The 15,259-nt window shown below is 44.0% G+C and overlaps 2 protein-coding genes across 20 annotated transcripts in view; one reads left to right on the top strand and one right to left on the bottom strand.

Moving 5' to 3' along the window:
• Nucleotides 1–6,622, bottom strand: part of CFAP263 (cilia and flagella associated protein 263) — a 40,184-nt gene extending 33,562 nt beyond the window's left edge. For 9 of the 12 annotated variants that reach the window (XM_072826890.1, XM_072826899.1, XM_072826897.1 and 6 more), the window contains exons 1-4: nt 6,282–6,622; nt 5,178–5,301; nt 4,047–4,208; nt 322–477 (exon numbers count right to left, since the gene is read on the bottom strand). In XM_072826890.1, the coding sequence (XP_072682991.1) occupies nt 322–477; nt 4,047–4,208; nt 5,178–5,301; nt 6,282–6,505 (666 nt within the window). In that variant the 5' untranslated portion in view covers nt 6,506–6,622. The remainder of the gene's footprint in view (nt 1–321; nt 478–4,046; nt 4,209–5,177; nt 5,302–6,281) is intronic. The other 3 variants (XM_072826893.1, XM_072826900.1, XM_072826889.1) reach the window with 2 other exon arrangements.
• An 83-nt stretch (nt 6,623–6,705) lies between these two features.
• Nucleotides 6,706–15,259, top strand: part of CSNK2A2 (casein kinase 2 alpha 2) — a 79,750-nt gene continuing 71,196 nt past the window's right edge. For 5 of the 8 annotated variants that reach the window (XR_012031416.1, XM_072826903.1, XM_072826906.1 and 2 more), the window contains exons 1-2: nt 6,707–7,443; nt 11,320–11,460. Coding sequence is in view for 7 of the 8 variants with exons in the window: in XM_072826907.1 (XP_072683008.1) it covers nt 11,320–11,460 (141 nt within the window). In the remaining variant the exon portion in view is untranslated. Of the gene's footprint in view, nt 7,444–11,319; nt 11,461–15,259 lie in introns of all 8 variants that reach the window. The other 3 variants (XM_072826904.1, XM_072826911.1, XM_072826914.1) reach the window with 3 other exon arrangements.

Genomic DNA, 15,259 nt, shown 5'->3' on the forward strand with positions numbered 1-15,259 from the left:
CATCGCATAGGGCTCCCCACTCAGCGGGAGTCTGCTTCTCCCTATGTCCCTCTCCCTGCTCATGCTCTCCCTCAAATAAATAAATAAATAAATTTTAAAAATCGGTCTGAGATACTACTAATATTCATCCAGCCTGATTGATTTTAGCCTTGATAAGCTTGCACTTTTTTAAGACATACAATTTGGGGGATGCAATAAATCTGCACATGTGGACATTTTTGGTGGACCAAATGGAGGGTGACTACTGCACATGGGTCATTTTTATGTCTTCATTCTGTGAATCTATTCTCCCATCTAAGCTCCAGCCTCCTGCCAACTCACCCTCCGGCGGTTCATGTCCTCAATGTACTTCATCACTTTCTGAGTGGCCAAAATACTCCCTTTCTTCTTGGATATGGTTTTGAGAATATCTTTTTTAAACTCATGCACTGCTCTCTGAACTTCAGTCCATCGGATTTCAGCTTCCTCAATGATAGCCTGAAGGAGTAAGCACAAAGAAAGTACAGTTTCCAAAAATCTTCAAGGATATCTCCCTCTAAGGAAACCTAAGTTCTCAGGCCTCTTTGTGCCCTAATACAAAATGTTTCTTCTTGGCCTTAGAAATGTATCCATAAGATACAAATTTGACTACATGAATGTTATTATTAAAAAGCAGGTCTCAGGTGCCTGGGTGGCTCAGTCAGTAGAACATCTACCTTCGGCTCAGGTCATGACCTCAGGGTCCTGGGATTGAGTCCGTGTGGGGCTCCCTGCTCAGTGGGAAGTCTGCTTCTCCCTCTCCCTCTGACTCTCCACACCTCTTGTGCGTTCTCTCCCTCTCAAATAAATAGATTTTTCAAAAGCAGGCCTCAAAAAAAGGGGGATATCCACAAAAAGGAGGTGAACAAAATCAGGGCCTAAAGTATCTCTGTACAGATCTATTTCCATGCCTGAAATATTATTTATCCACTAAAAATTATATCATTAATGTAATGTGATAGGATAGGATAGGATAGGATAGGATATAAAAAATATCTGGAAAGGTATACACCAAAACATTAGCCACAGTCACATCTAGAGAGGCGGATCACTAGGGAGACCAACACTTAACATATATTACAGTAATTTGAAAAAAGATGCTATAAATGAATATATACATATTCACACGGAAAGACTGTAAATGCAAAATACAATTTACAAAATAATGTAATACTTTTTATAAAGACATTCATATATGCCGAAAAAATAATCTAAACTCTAGGAGATAAACACAAAAGTCAACATTAATTACCTCTAGGTAGATTGTGGATGTATATAAATGCTCCTTTAGCTTACCTGTACATTTGAATTTGGTACAACATAGAGACTGTCTTTAAATAAGAAAACGCAAACACATGCATACACATTATTTGAAAGAATAAAATGAAAAGGTATCCGTAACATGGAGGGTGATGAACTTATAAGTGAAATATTTTTTTTTAAAGCCAATTTGGACTGTTTATTTATTTATTTATTTTTTTTTTTTTATGATAGTCACACAGAGAGAGAGAGAGAGAGAGAGAGAGAGAGAGAGAGGCAGAGACATAGGCAGAGGGAGAAGCAGGCTCCATGCACCGGGAGCCCGACGTGGGATTCGATCCTGGGTCTCCGGGATCACACCCTGGGCCAAAGGCAGGCGCCAAACCGCTGCACCACCCAGGGATCACTTATAAGTGAAATATTAAAAAAAAATTATATTAGAGGTCCAAAGAGAAAGAAAGAAAGAAAGAAAAGGTATCCATAGCTGTAGAGCAAATCATCTTAGTTCCAGCTTTGTCCCTGGGCATCAAGAAACAAAAGCATCTTCCTTCACTGGAAGGAGCCCTGCTCTCCCCACTGTCTTCACGTGCCAGAACCTCAACCCCCCAAATGCCACTTTCAACACTCACTCTCCTGCTCAGCCATCTTCATTGAAGTTCTACGTCCTAAGGCATCAAAGATAAACTCCCTTGCCTGGCTCTAAAGGTCTCACAGCCCTCCTTGGCCCTATTTCCTCAAAAAGCCCCCCAAACACACCAGCCCCTTCAACGTCTCAAGACTTACCACGTTCATTCCCACCTCTACTTCCTTGCTCATGTCATTCACCTTATCTGGGGTCCCTTTCTTTTCTGGTACTTTGCTTTATTCCTCATCTTCTTCAAGACCATGCAAAACCCTATACCATGCTATAACCCACCTCCTCAAAAAGTCTTCTTTGGCCACTCTAGCTCACGTTAACATGTTGTAATTCAACAATGTATGTTGGGAAAGAGGGGGGGCCAAAGATACAGATGCAGTGAAACGCCAGGACACCTGCACCCCAATGTTTATAGCAGCAATGTCCACAATAGCCAAACTGTGGAAGGAGCCTTGGTGTCCATCGAAAGATGAATGGATAAAGAAGATGTGGTTTATGTATACAATGGAATATTACTCAGCCATTAGAAATGACAAATACCCACCATTTGCTTCGACATGGATGGAACTGGAGGGTATCATGCTGAGTGAAATAAGTCAATCAGAGAAGGACAAACATTATATGGTCTCATTCATTTGGGGAATATAAAAAATAGTGAAAGGGAATAAAGGGGAAAGGAGAGAAAATGAGTGGGAAATATCAGAGAGGGAGACAGAACATGAGAGACTCCTAACTCTGGGAAATGAACAAGGGATGGTGGAAAGGGAGGTGGGTGGGGGGAGGGGTGACTGGGTGATGGGCACCTGAGGGGGGCACTTGATGGGATGAGCACTGGGTGTTATGCTATCTGTTGGCAAATTGAACTCCAATAAAAAAATAAAAATAAATAAAAATTTAAAAAGGATTTATCAAACAAAAAAAAAAAGAAAGGGGGGGGCATGAGTCAAGGAAGAAATGGAGGGAGGTTAGGTTTATGTGGTACAGATGATTCCATCAATAAAGACATGAATCTACTGCAATGAGTGTGAGTCACTGTGCCCACGTTTAGAAATAGAAAAATTTATAAATAGAACAGAAATACCTGTTTTTCATTCAATATTGCTCTCTAATGCAAGCCAACAACTATATCCCATGGGCAACTGAACTAACAGTGATATTTGCTCTCTGGAGGAAAACTGACCATGTTGGTCTCCAACAAGACCTGGACCATGGTCATGCATAACCAACACAGAAAATGATTTAAAGGATTTTTCATCTAACCCATTGACTTAAATCCTAAATTACTTATGTGATTAAGGAATTACTATACATTTTTAAGGGCATTTCTGTTTATTATGGTTATTTTTTTGAAGAATTCATATCTTAGAGACATATATGGAAATATGTATAAATGATATGTTGAGGTATCACTTCCTAATAGCCCAGTGGCCCCATCATGAGGGAGAATTTGGTAGGGATACAGAAGAAATAAGGGTGGCCATATGTTGATCACTGTTGCACATGGCTGTTGCGTGCATAGGGGTCCATTGTGCTAGCCTCTCTACATGTGTGTATTTTTGAAATTTTCCATTTAAAAAAGTTAAAGGGCACCTGGGTGGCACAATCAGTTAAGCATCCAACCCTTGGTCAGGTCATGACCTCAAGGTTGGAGCCCATGTCAGAGTCTGCTTGAGATTCTCTCTCCCTCTCCCTCTGCCCCTCCTGTTCATGCTCACTCTCCCTGTCTCCAAAATAAATACATCTAAAAAAGAAAAACGGTTTATAATTTGTTGTCTCTTCCAGCATCTGGGAAGTTCCTTAAAAGTCGGGTTTTTTTTTTTTTTTTTTTTAATTTATGATAGTCACAGAGAGAGAGAGAGAGAGAGAGAGAGGCAGAGACATAAGCAAAGCAGGCTCCATGCACCGGGAGCCCGACATGGGATTCGATCCCAAGTCTCCAGAATCGCGCCCTGGGACAAAGGCAGGCGCCAAACCACTGCGCCACCCAGGGTTCTCAAAAGTCGGGTTTAATTTGTCTTCTCCTACTGATGCTTCTTTCAAAATAACAATTATATGATCATATTCTCGGTCCTTCTCGATGAGGTGGAAGTGGGGAGCCCAGGAAGGACCAGCCATAGAGAAAATGGTATACCTCATGATGCTGCAGGTCTCGTTCGGCATTTGCTCTCATGTGCCTGATCTCGTCCTTCATGTCTTCCAGCTCCTTTTGTACAAGCTCGCATTTTTGGTCACAACTGAGGCCTATCACATGGTCCATACCTATACGGGATTTGGATCTATGCTTGCCTCGGAACTGTAATAAAAGCAAAACCAAGCCACTGTCAAGTAGGAATTTATGCTCAAATTGGGTATCAAAGTGACCACTCAGACCTGCTAGAAATTACTCTGAGTGACAGCCAGGGAGAACAAATGCAACGTGAAAGGATGTGGGATATTAGGTATGAGGTGATGTTTATTTCAGAAGTCAGCCTAAGGCCCTGTGCTTAAGAATTCAAAGGCCTGTTCTTGATAATGACCTTAAAATAAATAAAGGAAAGTGTCTTGAGGCTGTGGAAGGACTGTGAACCTACTATAGACCAGCATTCAAGTCAGTGTCAGGGGAAGCCCAGAGCTCAATGCTTCTTAAACTGAACACAGAAGAGAAATTGCATCTGGGGGCACAGTGTTCAGCAAAAAAAACCAAACAGACAAAAATATTTTGATTCCCTACACATTTAAGCCAAAGGTCACCAGCAGATGGCCCAGGGAATGTGTGGGCCTGGAGATGAGACTGTTTGGCTCTCAAAAGATGGATCTACATCCAGGTGTATATTTTCAAAAATTAATTACCCACATTTGAAAATTGGGACATTCCACCACAATAATCTATATTTTCAGCTTCTCTTGTAAAATCAGCTCTGGCAATACCAGGCCACCTGGTTTGGCTTTTAGATGAGGGAGGAAAGCTTCCATGCCCACAGCAGGTTCACTTCACTCCTATTATAGGTGGCTAGCTGGGCCCTGTAAACATTCGAGTCCCCCAATTTAAAGGAATTATTTCAAACAAACTAAGATATTCTGGGAGAGTCAATCCACTATTAATTGAACCTGATTCCCTTCACACTCACTTGAAAGAAAAACCTTGGGAGGGAAGGAAGAATCAAAAGTAGAATAGGGAGAGAATTATATGCCAAAGAGGACATACCAGAGGCAGATACACAAATACTACTTGTATCTAAAGGGACAAAGAGAATAAAAGAATTATTAGATCTCCACAGTATACCTGTGCAAATTCGGCTCCTGATATAATTTCTGATAATCGTGGATGTCGCTGATCCCTGGGCTCCAGTTTATTATAATATTTCTCAAACATCTCTGTCTCAGTTTTGAGAGCAGAGTTTCCATAGCTGCAAGACAGAGGGTACCTGAGTAAGTTCTACTTATAAGAGTTCAAACCCCAAATAACTAGTATTTAATACTTAGCAGCTACCTTTACCTTCTGCAAAACACTCAACTGCTTGGTACCTCAAATTCCTCATCTGTAAAATGAGAATAGTAACAGTGCCTATTATGAAGAGTTGCAATAAGAAAGGCAAAGCCTTTAGAACAGTGCCTTGCACATAGTAAGTTCTATTTAAATATCTGATTTTGGGACGGCTCAGAGCCTGGGTGGCTCAGTGGTTGGGCGGCTGCCTTCGGCTCTGGTGGTGGTCCCGGGATCCGGGATTGAGTCCCACATTGGGCTCCCTGCATGAAGCCCGCTTCTCCCTCTGCCTGTGTCTCTGCCTCTGTGTGTGTGTGTGTGTGTGTGTGTGTGTCTCATGAATAAATAAATAATTAAAAAAATAAATATCTGATTTTTTTCAAATGTCTAATAAGCCACAAAACTGAAAAAACTGGCATTATGTTGAAAATCGTTGCTGAGATGAAGCTACAAATTCCACTTTCCAGTATCTTCGAACCCATTCATGAAATTCCTTCTGAATTACTACATGCTTGAAGTTACTACATATCCACAATCTTCGGATGTTTGCTTTGGTTTATGTTTCTCAGCTGTTCCTTCCAGCACCAGAGAGATGAAGTATCCACAAGCAGCGTATTGTAAATGGTGGAAAGGCTCGGAATAAACTGGGGATGACAAACCTAGTTTATCCTGTAATATGCGAAGATTTTGACCTTTTTAACTTTTACATATTTAAAACATACAAGTTATGTGTGCACGATATATATGAATATATGCATATTGGATAATACTGAGGGAATTCCTGTGGGCTAAAATTTAAGATTAGTGGAAAATGCTCAATGGAAAGCCGGAGGAATCAAAACACCTTTTTCCCCCCAGCACGTCATGCCGCATTCCAAAAACTGTAGCTATTAATAAGATTACCTCAGTTCTGACCTCAACTGTTCACGGACATAGTGAAGTAACAGCCGCTCCGCTGCTACAACCGGATACTCTGGGAGACCGGGAAGTTGTACAGTTGACCTCTGAACCTCCGGGGCCGCCGGCCTACCTGAGCTCTTCCACCAGCTCACACAGCTGGATAGTCGGCAGCTCGTTCTCCTCCCCGCCCTGCAACTCGACGACGGCGGTCTCGGAGTCCTCCTCATCAGTCATCTCTGCGCCCCAGCAGCCTCGCCAATGCCGCGAGAGACCGAGGGCGCCGAGCGCCAGCGGCCGAGCGTCACGCGGCCGGCGGCCACCTCGCGGCGCGTTGCCGGAGCGACCGGACGCGTGCGTGAGGGGCGGGGCCTCCGCCGGCTCCGCGCGGCGCCGAGCGAGCGGCCTCCCACCCTCCTTCAGCAGCCGTCGTCACCACGCCGCTACCTGCCGCTGCTGCTTGCGCCGCGCTTCCTCCGCCGTTGGCGCTGTGCCAAGCACGGTTGAGGCAAGTCCTTGCAACGCTCTCGTAACATTCTCTCTTATTCTGCTTATTCTCCAAGTAGAGGAAACAGACCCGGAAAGTTCATTTGACTTGTCGGAGTGTCTTCCTTCCCCCGCCTCGCTGTGAGGCCGCTATGTCTGCTCACCCCCTGGTGCTTCACCCACACTAACTGCAGTTTCTCTCAGACACCGATATCCTGCATTCCTAGAAGGGAAAAGCTGACCGATTATTAAATGGTATAAATTCAAGAGACAACCCTAAATAGGCACCGAAACAGCCATTATGTGCTGGGGGAACGTAAGGAACAGACAATCCTGAATCCAGCTCTCGCTTCAGATTAAGTGAGGGAAAGAGCCCCTAAACCCACTGTTGCAAGTGGAGTGACGAGAGCAACAATGTGGTGCCTCACAGTTTTTCACAGCCATCATTTCATTTAATCCTCAAAACAGTCTTATGAAATTAGTATTACTGTCTTCATTTCACGGATCAGGAACTGAGCAGTAGCTTGGCGGAGTTGGTCGTGGTCACACAGGAATGGAATCAAGGTCTGGCCGAACCCGAAGCTCCTACAGTCAGGTTCTACACTGATGTGTGCCCCGCAAGGACCCGCAGGGCGGCAGCCTGGCGTTCTGTCTGCCCGCCCTGGGATGGAAGAAGGCCAAGGTGAGCAGCCTTCTCCCGGTCAGGTGCGCGCTGGATGTGGTTAGAAGGCAAGCTATAATAAACTGCTTAGAGTGGAGGTCAGCCACCTCCTCCCATAAGGGACGCACCTTAGCATCAACATACAGTTACTAAACTCCAAAGAAAGATTTTTTGTTTTGGGGGGTTTGGATTTTGGTTTTTATTTTGCATAGGGTGCAGATTTGGGGCCAGAATGGAATACTGGAGATGATGGCAGAGAGGCTGAGCCCTGCCATCACCTTCTTCTCTCTGGTAGGCCTCTCTAGGAGCAATGCAGACCACGTTTAGAGATACTGAAGATGTTCATATACCAGGTGATACAAATAGAGGCCCGCCCCAAGAGGGCCAGAAAGGACTCTGTGCGGCAGGTCCACACAAGTTCCATAAGGTTAGAAGTATTGATGGTAGGGAAAGATGCAGTGTGAAGCTTAAAGTAAGATCTAGTTGAGGGACCACAATTGAGGACACAGGATTTTGCAAAAACACCATGCAGTCCACAGGAGGATATTTCACACCGTTTGAAAACCAGCTCCTGGCCTGGTTTTAGACCCTCATAGGGACATAACGCTCAAGCATGCATCCAGGGGATCCCCGGGTGGCTCAGCAGTTTAGCACCAGCCTTTGGCCCAGGGCATGGTCCTGGAGTCCCAGGATGAAGTCCCACATCAGGCTCCCTGCACGGAGCCTGCTTCTCTCTCTCTCTGCCTCTCTCTCTCTCTCTATGTCTCTCATGAATAAATAAATAATTTTTTTATAAAAAGCATGCATCCAGCCCTGCTCATCGTGATGTGAGTCCTGTTGGACCCACCGAGGTATAAAGTTGGACAGGCCCAGCTTCAGTCCATTGCAAAATGGAAATGTTCTGTCCAGGATCGAGTCCCAGAAGGACCAGGGAGCATGAGTAAGCTGCATGAGCAGGAAGTCCAGACCTACTTGTCATCCACCACACTCACACCCATTTACACTCATGACCATATTAAGAGAGGGGACAGGATCACAACCAGCTAAAAAGGAGGAAAAAGCCTGAGCTTGGTTTAGAGGTGGGCTGGTTTGGAATGTGAGTACAAGCCCAACACGGAGGGTGGCTGCATCACAACCACATTCATGGAAGGCTCTGAAAGACAGTAGAGGAGGAAAATCTTTTCACAGGGCAGAGCTGTGAGTGGCACCTGGTCATCTATTTTGTATGGAAGGAGAAGTGACCTCAGGTGAGAAGTGGTTACAGGGACTCATCTAAGGGGGAACTTTGGCTTAGGGACTCCCCATCAGCCTGGCTGAAATGCTGTTAGATGCTATCATCTGAGAAATTTCCTCTCCAATCCTCCCTCTTTTCTTTCCCAAGTATGAGACCTGTACTGTGGCCTGAACACTCTCCCTATCTACTCCAGTTTCATCTTCCTTGTCCACCACAGGCATTTCCTCCATTAAATAAATTTCACAAGTCTAATTCCACCTTGGCTTAGAGGACCTGAACTGACACAAATAATAAATTTCAATCCTAAAGATATTAAAATATAGTAACATAGCCTGTGTATGAACTAAAATCTGCATTTGCCAAACAAAAATACCTTGCTGTTCACACTCTGTTTTGCTGTATTACATTTTTTAAATTGTGGTAAAAAACACAACATAAAATTTAACATCTTAGCCATTTCTAAGTGTATAGTCCAGTAGCGTTTAGTATAGTCACGTTGTTGGACAACCAACCTCCAGAGCTTTTTTACATTGCAAAACTGAAATTCTGTGCCCATCAAACAATAACCCTCCCTTCCTACCCGCCCCCAGCCTCTGCCAACCACCATTCTACTTTCTGTCTCCAAGCACTTTGTGACTGCTTTCAATTCCTCAAATAACTCAATCAGAGGGGCCCCTGGATGGCTCAGTTGGTTAAGTGACTGCCTTTGGCTCAGGTCATGATCCCGGAGTAGTGAGATGGAGCTCTGCATTGGGCTCCCTGCTCAGCAGGGAATTTGCTTCTCCCTATCCCTCTCCCTCTCTCTGTTGATCTCTCTCTCTCTCCTTCTCTGTGTGTGTGTGTGTATGCTCTTGCTCTCTCTCTCTCTCACTTGCTCTCTCTCTCAAATAAATAAAATCTTAAAAAATAATAAACTCAATCAGAAAGTATTTGTTTTTTGTGACAGGCTTTTTCACTTTAGCATGTTCTCAAGGTTCATTCCCAGGTAGCACGTGTCAGAGTTTCCTTCGTATTGAAGGCTGAAAAATATTCTATTGTACATACATAACACATTTTGCTTCTCCATTCATCTGTCGATGGAGACTTGGGTTGCTTTAAAATTTAAACACAAATAAAAACAACAGTGCTTTAAAATTTAAACACAAATAAAAATTTCAAAACTTATTAAGTTGTATGTTGTTCAATATTTAAATATGTGCAGTGTATTGTACGTCAATTATACCTTAGTAAAGCTGTAAAACAAGCAAGCAAACAAACACAGTCTCTTCTCTACAGCCTTATACATCAAAGTACCTACTTAGTAGCTGCACACAAGTGTGGAGTGAGCATGTCAAACTCCTCCCTCCAAATCTGCTTTTCACCCATTCTTCTCCATCTCAGTAACTGGCAACTCCATCCTCTTAGGGACGCAGGCCAGAAAACTGGGAGTAATCACTGGCTAACTCTTGACTCCCCTCTTTTTCTTGGCCCTACATTGGATCTGTGAGCAGAGCCCATTGGCTGTGCATTCAGAATGAACCTAGAACTCTTCTCATTATTATGACCACCCTAGTTCAAGCTACCATCATCTTTTGCCTGAATTATCATAGTTGACCCCTCACTGTGCAATTTGTTACATGTCAGTTATATGCCCCCAGAAAAACCTAGGGTGGGGAGAAGAAAACACTGCCTATTTACCAAATTTTCACTCCTTTTATACTTTACCTCCTTTAGGTCTTTTCTTAAATTAATATCTTTGCAATAAGCCTTTCTTCATCACCCTAGGTAAAATTAGGTTCCCTCCCTACCTCCCTCTCCACCCCGCCCTTGGTATTCTCTATCCTTTATTCTTCCCATGACACTTATAAATAAATTACTGTGCATTTTACTTATTCATTTATTAAAAGATTTTATTTACTTTGAGAGTGAGAACGCACACAAGTGTAAGTGGTGGAGGGGGGAGCAGAGAGAGAGAATCTTGAGCAGACTCCCCATTGAGCATGGAGCCTAACTTGAGGTTCAATCCCACAACCCTGAGATTATGGCATGGGCCAAAATCAAGAGTCGATGCTTAAGTGACTGACCCACCCAGATACCCCTTACCTATTAATTTTTTTAAGGATTTTGTTTGTTTGTTTGTTTGTTGTTTGTTTTTGTTTGTTTGTTTGTTTGTTTGAAAGAGAGAGAGAGTGAAAATGAGCAGGGGGGAGGGAGTGGAGGAGGGAAAGAATCCCAAGCAGACTCCATAGTGAGTGCAGAGTCCAATGTAGACTCCATCTCACGACCTGAAATCAAGACCTGAGCCAAAACCAAGAGTCAGATGCTTAACCAACTGAGGCAACCCACTTATTTATTTGTTTATCTGTCTGTGTCCCCAGTTCCACCCTACCCCTAGCAACTAAAATATAAGCTTCATGAGGGCAAATAATTTTGTTTGTTTTGTATGTGCCTTTATCCCTAGTACCTAAAACAGCATCTGGCATATGGTAGATGCCCCAGAGATATTTATTCAATAAATGCAAGAATGTGAAGGCAGGACTATGAGGAGTTTAAGAGCTCAGGTTCTGGGATCAAACAGACTCAGGTTGGAATCTGGGCACAGTCATTCTTTTGTTGTATGAATGACTCTGGACAAGTCCCTGATCGCCTCTGTCCCAAAATCTCTTCCTTCTTTTTTTCTAAAGATGAATAAATGGGATAAATACCTACCTTATGGGCAGCCAGAGAGATTCACGAAAGCAGAGGGAAGGTATAGAAGAGAGGTCAGGAGATGTCATTCTTCGTCTAGTTCTGACACTGCATTGTCTTCACTCCCACCTGGGAGGGTAAGTAAACCTTGGTGACCAGCAGGGAGGCCATTGAGATGCTCCAAGCAAAGAATTTCCAGACACTAGGGAGAAAAGCTAAGTCCACTGGGCATACCTCCCTCTTCTGGGCTTAAATCAGACATTGAATCCTCCCCTGAGGTGGGCTGGTAAGGAAGGAAAGGTGGAGACCATTCCCAAAGACAACCTTCCAGGCACTGCCCCTTTTACCTCCTTCCTTTAGTAATCCAGAATCCATCCCTGCCTGGTCGTTGACAGTAGGTTCCTCTCCCCAAGATGATGGGTGTAGTGGGTATCAGAAAGCATTTGTTTCTTCACAAGAGCACAGCCAGCCTTGGCCATCTGACTGCCAGCTTCACTGGCTCTCCCTGCACAGCCACATCCCCACCCCTACCATCTATGCTCTTCAAAAAGCCAATTAAAAACATAATCTCTGCTTTCATCACACCCCTTGTGAGCACCAGTTATCTGGACAACTTGTTTGCAGAGGATATAAACTAGTAGATTCAATTATCTTTCAAGGATATCTCCTTCTTCTCCTTGCCCCCTATTGAGTCCTGGCAACTTAGCAAGCAAAATTGGTCAGTTTTTGAAATAAGCCCTTAAGATACAAAAGGTTCAGGTTTCCTGCTCGTGGCGGAAGAGTCACACAAACATAGCCCATCATCACATCAACTCATCTGTGCTGCTTGCTGATTCTACCTCTGCCCCCTTCACACCACCACCTTCTTCATTTTTGCACTGATGTGTCTCCCATCCCTATCCCTGTCCCTCCACCCTCTACACCCTGGGACACTAGTTCTTGTGGACTCCATTTCCCAGGCTCCCTTGCTGGCTGACTTCCGGCAGCTTCATCCAATGAGGGCGGGAAGAGAGATGGCGGGGGCAGGGGGAGGGTAGTGGGGGATTTCTTTCCTACTGCTTCCCTGCTTGGGCATCACAGTCGTGGTAGGGCATAAGCCCTCCATGACCACACCTCTTGTGTAGCGTCCCCTCACTCAGTATCAGCCATGGATAAACACTAGCTTCACCATCCCTCCCCTTCCCTTCACACCTAGAATGCTTCTAGTCCCTGGATAGCTCACCCTCCTGCCTGGTTCCTTAGCTCCGTCCATGTGAGTGTAGATAGTCCTTTCACTAAGGTCTATTCAGTTGAACTGAGTGGAATTTCTAAGAGTCAAGCTTTGTTAGGGAGGTAGTATCAGATATCTAAAAGAAGTGGTAAAGGAAGTAACCTAGAGGTGGAGGGAGTCAGGAGCAGAGTGTTTTCATGGTGTGCGGTTTGAGGCTGCTTGGCTACTGGCCACCTGACTCAAGTCTCTCAGTGTTTTGTCCCTCAATTTCCACCTCTGTAAAATGAGGATGACATATTTTTTTGTATATTTTATATTTATTGGAGTTCGATTTGCCAACATATAGTATAACACCCAGTGCTCATCCCGTCAAGTGCCCCCCTCAGTGCCATCACCCAGTCATCCCATTCCCCCACCCACCTCCCTTTCCACTACCCCTTGTTCATTTCCCAGAGTTAGGAGTCTCTCATGTTCTGGGATGACATATTTTAAATGACTACCTTATGCATCTTACATGTTTATTTTCAGGCTGAAATGAGATGGAGTAAGAAAAAACAGTAGTTAGGAAAGTATGACACTAAGATGGACACTCAGCGCACATCCTCCATCTGGAAGGAGCCACTACCCTAGTTTGACAACTATCTGTAGTAGATTATTAACTGAAAAATTGACTCAGCTTGCAGGCCTCAAATAATAGTGATGACAATTGCCATTATTATTTCTTAATATATTTATGGCCAATTAGGTAAGATTATTATTGCTTAATGAAAACATTTATAACAATATTGTTTCAGTTACTATTTATTGATTGCTAGCTATGTGCCAGACGTCATGCTAAGCACGTTCTACACATTGTCTCATTGCATCAGTTTGATGGTTCTGTGAGATACAGGTACCTTCTTAACGTCCATTTTACTAGTGAGGAAACCAATTCTCAGAGAAGCTAAGCAACTTTGCCCAAACTACATAGCTATCTTGGGGCTGAAATTCAAGCCTGGGTTCATCCTACTCTGCTCTGTTCTTTCATGGTATTCACCTGATAGAGTGGTGATTCCGGTGGGGGTGGGGTGCAAAATAGTGCCCCCAGGGGACATTTGGCAATGTCTAGAGATGCTTATGTTTGTTTTAACTGAGGGGGTTGCTATTGGCATCTAGAGGACAGAAGGCAGTGGTGGTACTTGTATTTATTTCAGGTGGCTGAAAACAAGAATTTATTGTCTCATGGTTCTGGAGACTAAAGTCCAAAATCAAGGTGTTAGCAAGGCCACACTCTTTCTGAAGGATCTAGGGAAGAATGCTTCCCAGGTTCTGGTGGCTCCCAGCAATCTTTAGCATTCCTTGGCTTGTCGCTCTATCGTTCCACTCTCTGCCTCCACTTTCACGCGGCCTTCTTCCTTGTGTCTTTATGTATCCTCTCCTTTTCTTATGATAACAATGATCATTAGATTCATGGCCAGTCCAAAATCCAAGATGATTTCATGTCACCATTCTTAACTAATTACACCTGCAAAGATCCTTACTTCTAAATAAGGTCACAATCTGAAGTTCTATGTGGACATGAATTTGGGGGGACACTATTCAACCTGCTAACCTTTCAAGGCACAGGACAGCCCCACCCCCAAACAAAGAATTATCTGGCTCAAAATGTCAAGAGTATTAAAGTTGAGAAACTTTGCTTTAGAAGGAGGCATTTCTTCTCTGGGAAGCAAGGAGTATGTGTCTCTGTTAATCCACACAGCTACAAACAGAAAGGGTCTCAGAGTGCCGTCAAGTCGTCCAGAGGTCCTTCTCTTTCCACTTTTCTGGGACCACTCCTTCTTCTGATAGCCCCCAGTATCTCCATGTGGATGCTGCCCCCTGCCTGGCATTTTTACAGCATTTTGCATTTTGACTTAAGAATGATATGGTCAGATCCACCCAAAATATCAAGCTTCAATCATAAATAAATGCCTGGCTTCTTCTTTCCCAAGAGGGAAGATGATCAAAAACCAGAGAAAGAAACTCAAGCTTTGCAATTTATGGGAGAGGGACCAGCCCTGCGAGGTGGACAATCACCTGATGGCTGCCAGGCACTTTCCTCCATTCTTTCAACATATATTTGTTTAGCAGCTACTATGAGCTTAGCCCTAGGAATGCAATAGTGAGCAGCAAGGCTGGTATGCTTGCTCACATGAACCTTCCAGTGTGATATAAACACTAGCCATCCAGTGTGGTAAGTGCTATTTATTGTAAGGAAATACAAGTGCTCAGATTTCAAGGGGTTATAAAGGGTATTCTGGAGCAGGTAAGGTCTAAGCTGAGATTTGAAGACTGAGTAAGATTCACAAACAGATAGGTTAGGCTCATTAGCCCAAAGTCAACCACAACTTTAGCCCCCAAGCAAAGACCAAAGGGAGAGTAGGGTTGAGAGAGGAAGAGAGGAGAGAGTTTATGCAAAGGCCCAGAGGGAAGAGCAAGCACTTTTGGGAAATTGAAGGAAGGTCAGTCTAGGCTTTACCTTCCCAGGAGAAGAAAGCAAAGAAGGTCATTGCTAAGATCCACCTTCTGGTTTTCCTCTTTGTCCTCCAGGGACTCCCTTTGACCTCCCTTTCTAATATGAGCTGTTATTGGATGCTTTCTCTTGCTGTCCTTGTTGAACTCAACTCCCTTCTCAGTTTCAGAGACCCTCGTCTAGGTCTGATCCCCAGGTAGGACAAAGGCCTTTGACTTCATCTAGAAGCAGAAGG

This window comes from Canis lupus, chromosome 5, assembly GCF_048164855.1.
Source record: "Canis lupus baileyi chromosome 5, mCanLup2.hap1, whole genome shotgun sequence".
Lineage (NCBI taxonomy): Eukaryota > Metazoa > Chordata > Mammalia > Carnivora > Canidae > Canis > Canis lupus.